Source organism: Acartia tonsa, chromosome 9 (assembly GCF_053477335.1).
Source record: "Acartia tonsa isolate MP-2025a chromosome 9, ASM5347733v1, whole genome shotgun sequence".
Taxonomy (NCBI): Eukaryota; Metazoa; Arthropoda; class Copepoda; order Calanoida; family Acartiidae; genus Acartia; species Acartia tonsa.
The window spans coordinates 34,898,106-34,904,766 of NC_137268.1; the positions used below are offsets into that span (position 1 = coordinate 34,898,106).

Here is a 6,661-nt window from a genome sequence, read left to right on the forward strand (position 1 = left end):
TTTTAATCTTATGATTGTGCATTTCTATATTCGTAGAAAACTGGATATAATACGATGCTAGACATAGTTTTTTCGTATTGATGAGAACCGGTTCCTATCCACCGGATTCGAATGAATACGAGAAAGAATATTAAACTTTTCAGGGGAAATTGTCCTGGTTATCAAAATATAGCCTATAAGCTATTCTCCAGTAAACTTGCTGATAGTTTCCAAAGGTAATTAAATTTTTGGGGTATAGTCCTTTCCACGACATCCCTCCATAAGGGGCGATTCTTCGTATTTTTCACAGTAGCTTTTCTCCTATTTCTAGCCCCTGCGGGGGGCTCTAACCCTGCGGGGCCAATTACCTAACCCTGTGGGGCAATATAACCTAACCTAAAATAACCTAAAAAAAAACATTTTAAAAATACGACTAATCGCCCCTTCTGGAGGGATGTCGTAGAAAGGACTATACCCAATTTTTGTAATGAAAGGAATATGTTCGGAATAAGGATTATAAAAAATAGGGTTGGCAATCCGGATCCGGAATCCGCTATTTAATAGCGGATTCCGGATTCTTATTGTGTATGCTAAAATTAGCGTCTTGAGTTTTTTCTTTCATTTCTCGCTTTTTGAAGGCAAAGATTATCATCATTATATATAAAATCTTTTAAAATCTGGTTCGATTCTCGGAAGTGAATTATAGAGAAGACCAAGAACATTAATTTTTAGGACATATGTAGCACTTGATTTTTTTAATTTTCTTAAAAAGCCTTTTAAAATACTGCTAGAATCCGGAATTTGTCAAAAATAAGAATCCGGAATCCGCAAGGAATATCACTTTTTTGACGGATTCTTTTTAGAATCCGGAATCCGAATCTGGCACAAAAATTCGCCGGATTGCCAACACTAATAAAAAATAATCAGCAGAGTTGCTCATAATTACGTAAAGCGATTTTGAGTTTTCACAGTTCCAAAGCTTTTCCTATAAATTCTTTTTGTGAGAAATTACATAGCTTTAGCCCGAAAGTATTTGGTTAAGATTGATTCATCTGCTATTGTCCAGAGATCTAACGGGAATAATAGAATTGATGTACATCCCCAATAATAATAAACAAAACTTAAAACTACCTTTTTGTAGTTTCAATTATTGATTTTAAAAATCAGATAATTTTTCTTTCAGTAATGATACAAATACTAAAGAAAACCTGAAAGTCTTTCCAAATGCTATTATAAATCAAACTAATGCATTTGCTGTTGAAGAACCTGACAATCATGAAAACCACAATGAAGAAATATTACTTCTTCAAGTTGAAAATGATTTTCAGAACTATAAAAATATAGAAGATCTTAATGAGAAAGTTATAGTCATTGAAACAGATAATATTGAGAAAATTAATAAAAAAGATGAGGAATTTATAATTCTGGATGCTTGCAATGAAAGCTTTGAGGAAGACCTTGCAGATTTTGTGATTGTGGAATCTGAAGCTGAAAACAAACTAATGAAACAACCAAGACCTACTCATTTTATTCAGGTAATTTAATCCATTTATGAAATTAACAGGATGTCTCTCTAGAGAGAGGGAACAATGGGCTGTTTTTTACACTAGTCCAAAAGTTTTATAATAACGTTTTTTTTATTTGTTGGCTTTACTACTTTGTGGACTTTAGTGAATTTTGATTAGTTGAGTGTTCAAACGTTTCAACCACTAATTTTAATCTACAGAAGGGGTAATTTTGTGTATCATCATTGGGAATGTAAATCAATTTATCGGTCATTGTCTTATCACTCTGATGTCTCTCTCTATGTTAGTGAAGGATTGAAGGAAATAAATTAAATATCTTATTTTTTGAATGCACAACATTCATTTTTTTAGATAATGCCACTTAAAACAAATAAAACCGACCTCGACTCTTACAAACCACTAGAAGACATAACAAGCACTTCAACAGAAGAAGGTTACAACAGTGAAGATGTTGTGGTTAAAAAGACTGAAAATAATGATGAAATTAAAACATCTAAAGATGGAATCCAATTGCCACCAGGAGTAGAGGTAGGCAAAGTATTGCAAGATTTTCAGAGAGAGGGGGGATAATAAGCTGTTTATTACACTAGTTCCCAAAGTTACCATATCGTTTATTATTCGTTGACTTAATAATCTTTCGGACTTTTTGATTGGTTGGTTTATTAAGTTGAGTGTTAAAACGTTTCAATCAATAATTGTAGGCTACAAGAAGGGATAATTTTGTGAATCATCATTGGAAATATGAATCAATTTAACAATACTCCCCCCCCCCTCCCTTCTTCTTGCTTTTTATATAAATGATTTTAACATGATATGGGGTAATGATTAGTTCGTTTATCCAGGGATGTAAAGGGATAAGACAATGGCCAATAAATTGATATATACATATATAAATATATATCCCCAATGATGAAACACCAAATAAATCCTTTGTAGATTAAAATCAATTAACCAACCAATCAAAATTCAGTTAAGTCCCCGAAGTTGTTAAGCCATTGTCCCCTCTCGCTCTGTCTTTTTTTTCACAGCCCTTTATCTGTAGTTTAGAGTTTTTCTATTAATTCAAGGTTTCAGAGTCTAAAAGTTAAAATTAATATGTTTTGACATATTGGTTTAATTCTTTTGAAAAGAAATGAGATTTCTGCTGGTTAAAAAAAGAGGCGTTATTTTTAAAAATTAAAAAGAAATATTTTTAGAAATTAAAAAAAAATATTTCTAAGAGCATAATACCAAAGAATAACTCTTTTTCTAATTATCTTTTTTCTAAAGGTTATTGAAACTGAAGAAAATGCGCTTATCATTGAAATGGAAGAATCACAAAGTAACGATGAAAATATTATACATGAATCTGACTTAAGTGTTACAATTCAACCCATTATAGAAGACAAAACTACTAATGATCAAACGTACGTAGTGGTTGAAGAGACTTTTAATGATAACTGTGAAAATACAGAAGTTGGAATTTTATTACCTTTGATAATTGAACCATCAATAGAAAATGAAATACCTGTCAAAAATGTGTTTTCTCTTCACCATGAAAATATTTATAACAGTCCAAAAATCCACAATTCAAAAGTTGCAAAAAATCCTCTAAATAACATAGAAAAAGATCCGAATAAATTTCAATGCCCAAGACCAAATTGTAACAGTCAATTTTCAAGAAAAGATTCGGTTGCACTTCATATCAGGTTTAATCATATTTACATATTTCTGTATTACACTTTACTGCTTCTATTAATCTAATCATTCTTGTTGATTTAGTTTGTATAATAATATTTTGAATCATGGAAAGAAAACGAAGTAGCGGGTTTCGTCGTATTTTCACAGTACCCTTTCTCCTATTTCTAGCCCTTGCGGGCAATCATTAACATTTATAACCTAACCTAACCTAAAATAACATATCAAAAGCTACTGTTAAAAATACGACGAAACCCGCTACTTCGCTCTCTTTCCATGATCCATTATATTTAATATTTATATTAATTTGTATTATATATGATTGAAAAAATCATATTTATAAATATTTTTGAAAGGAATGTTCATGAGAGTAAATTACAAAAGTGTTCCATATGCAACAAAGAATATACAAGTCTTATAAACTTGAAAACACACATAAAGGTAGGTTTAATACATATTTATATTTTGAAGCGAAGATTTTCTAGTATTCCAGGATCCGGCCATACATTACGGTTAGATCTATTGGTTATTTAGGCAATTTTTTTTCTATAAGTAACAGGATCTGTGTCTGTCTGTCTGAACCAAAGGTTCTCTGTAACCACCAAACCGATATGGTTCTCTTTTACAGTGTAGCTTCTAATAGGTGTTGGGAAGGTACATAACCTTTTTTTGGTGGAGGATACCACCACTTTTCTCCCCCCCCCCCCTCAAGGACCTCTTGGGGCCTCTTAGGGCGTAGCCGCTGGTTCTATATTTTCTACTAAAAAGTCATTAAAGGTATTATGTTCATTTACACATGTTGATTTCTTTTAGATATCTTTATTCTTTATAATGATTTATTACCACCAATGAAATAGCGATTCCCAGCACGATTGAGCTTGCACCTTGTAATAAGTAAAGAATCTAACGATCTAACGTTAGTACGTCGATGTGTCAGTTTTATTGTTTTCCGCTTTCATGGAAAGGTATCATTCTTGATTTCAATAATAATATTATCATACACAAATGTCGTCGATATAAGACTTAGTATAAGAAAAATTAATTCAGTATGAAATTTAAATTTGAACAAAAGGGGAGTATACACTCATGTTCAATGAATATACACAATAAAAATATTATTGTGTTTTTCTAGAGATAATAAACATTTTTAAAAAGTTTTTTATTAGAAAATAAAATATTAAAATAGTTATTTCTTGCATCCTATTATAGACAGCTTTCTGCGGTTATAAAGATTAAAACCAGTTTTGTTAGCCCCGAGGGGGCCGAAGTCCCGGGCTAACAAAACTGTTATGAATCTTATCAATTTTACCTCAATATTATTTGTAGAAAATTGACCAAATACGTTGCTATTCATAATTTTTCATACATGGCTGAGAACTGGTTCTTATCCAGCGGTTTTTAATCGGTTTCGAATTATTATTATCTTTATTTTAGAGTGTCCATGAGAATACTTTAAGCAAGTGTACCTTTCTTGGCTGTGAAACGGTGAGTTTTTTTTATGTCGAATTATGGCCAGTTTTATATCGTACCTAACTGTTGTAGGAATCATCATGCAAAGTTTAAAAAAAACGATAGGACAATTCTAACATGTCTAATCAATGAAAAGAGCTAACCGTTACAGACGAACGGACCGAAATTATAAAAAAGCTTTACCTTTAAAAAGTATAAACAAAAGTTTTGAATATTTAATGTTAATATTCTTTTATTTTTGACAGGTGTTGTCTAGTATAAGACAGATGAAAACTCATCTCAGAAAACATAAACAATCTCAAACAAAACATCAGTGTAACATAAGGTTAGATTTTATCAGGGAGGGAGGGAACATTGGGCTGTTTATTACACTAGTCCCCAAAGTTTTCTTATTCGTTGGCTCAAAACTTTGAGGACTTTTGCTTAATTTTAATTGGTTGGTCCATTTAGTTGAGTGTCTATACGTTTCAACCACTTATTGTAATTTACATACGGGGTAATTTTGTATATCATCATTCAGTATGTACATCAATTTATCGGCCATTGTCTTGTCCCTTTAGATCCCTGGATTGTATGCAAAAAGAATTATGATAATGTGTCATGATGTTTTTTTTTAATACAAGTGATTTGGACTAAATATTTTAATTGTGGATACAGGCGATGAAATTCAATATTTTGATTATAATTTGATAATAAAGTCATATAAAAAACGCCTACCTCAAAAAGCATATCTCAGAAAACGCTTATTTTATAAAATGGCTACATTTTTAAAAATTCTTTATATCTTTGATGTTTCTCTTAATATCTGATATTTTTTCAAGTGGCTGTAATCTAATCTACAAAAATCTGGTTACCCTGAATAAACATAAGAAAAAGTGTCATTCAAGCTAAACAGTAAAGGTAAGTCAAATTAACTCTACAAATCTATGAACCTTAAAGGATGCTAGCTGCCAAACGGCTCAACGTAAATGTCATGCCCGCACATTGTGTTAAGCGTATAGAAGGCCTACAATTAATCTGAAATAATCATTACTCCACAATACACACTACACAGTTATCTCACAGATCACGTAAAGACACGAAAAAGACTAGTTTTAAGCGTTTTTTTAGTGAAGCTTTCCCTGTGCATGATTTGATCTTGGCTATTCATGATTATTAATAGGCCTTCTTATGGCGCTTAACAAGGTACATGGGCATGATATGTACGTTCAGCCGTTTGTCAGCAAGCAGACTTTTAAGTTCATAGATTTTAGAAGATAATCGTTACTGGAACATTTTACCGCGATCTCACTATATCCGACACTAGCGGCTACGCCCCTAGAGGCCTCTAGTGGCACTTTAAATGTTTTTTGTTTGTTAAAGTCTCTACGATAATTCTTTACGTACGATACCTCTTTATTTTACGATTTTTTTGTCATTTCTCTTGGGAGGGTGGTGGTACCCTCCCCCAAAATAGTTATAAACCTTCCCAGGAACCATGAGAATCTACCCTGTTAAGGAGAACCCGATCGGTTCAGCGGTTAGCGAGATCCTTCGGTACAGACACACAAACAAGCATCCTGTTACTTTAGTATAAGGATTTAATATACAAATATGCAACAAAAAAATTGTATACTCGACAAAAAATATAATTTTTCAGAAAAGAATGAAATGTGCTGACTGAATGGAACTATCGTACCTGGTTGTGTACCTGAAATATTATTCTATTTTTTTTATACATCTTTGCATATTTTGTTTTAAAAAGCTCTACTTTTATTATTTCTCTTTACATAATTACATACATTTGCTGATTATATAGCATTAACTATAAATAGTTCATTATGTAATCAAATGAAAACAATTTAAAATGTTATTATTTTGGATCTTTACTGACAATTGTTTTTATTACCTATTGGGTTTCCAAAAGTAAAATTTCAGAAATAGTCAAAAAATAAATTCCTTTACCTGCATGTATTATTATATACTTTTTTCTTTATTTGTGTATTAAAAATTTGAATTTCATTACAGAT

At 31.5% G+C, this 6,661-nt stretch overlaps 1 protein-coding gene across 1 annotated transcript in view; it reads left to right on the forward strand.

The window, feature by feature from the left end:
* The window catches only part of LOC145327660 (uncharacterized), a 34,643-nt gene extending 27,983 nt beyond the window's left edge, over positions 1–6,660 (forward strand). The window contains exons 10-18 of the mRNA XM_080171202.1: positions 144–215; positions 1,163–1,514; positions 1,857–2,033; positions 2,775–3,193; positions 3,539–3,623; positions 4,617–4,667; positions 4,898–4,977; positions 5,474–5,552; positions 6,292–6,660. Of these exons, the coding sequence (XP_080027328.1) occupies positions 144–215; positions 1,163–1,514; positions 1,857–2,033; positions 2,775–3,193; positions 3,539–3,623; positions 4,617–4,667; positions 4,898–4,977; positions 5,474–5,543 (1,306 nt within the window). The 3' untranslated portion in view covers positions 5,544–5,552; positions 6,292–6,660. The remainder of the gene's footprint in view (positions 1–143; positions 216–1,162; positions 1,515–1,856; positions 2,034–2,774; positions 3,194–3,538; positions 3,624–4,616; positions 4,668–4,897; positions 4,978–5,473; positions 5,553–6,291) is intronic.
* Position 6,661: the final 1 nt, after the last annotated feature.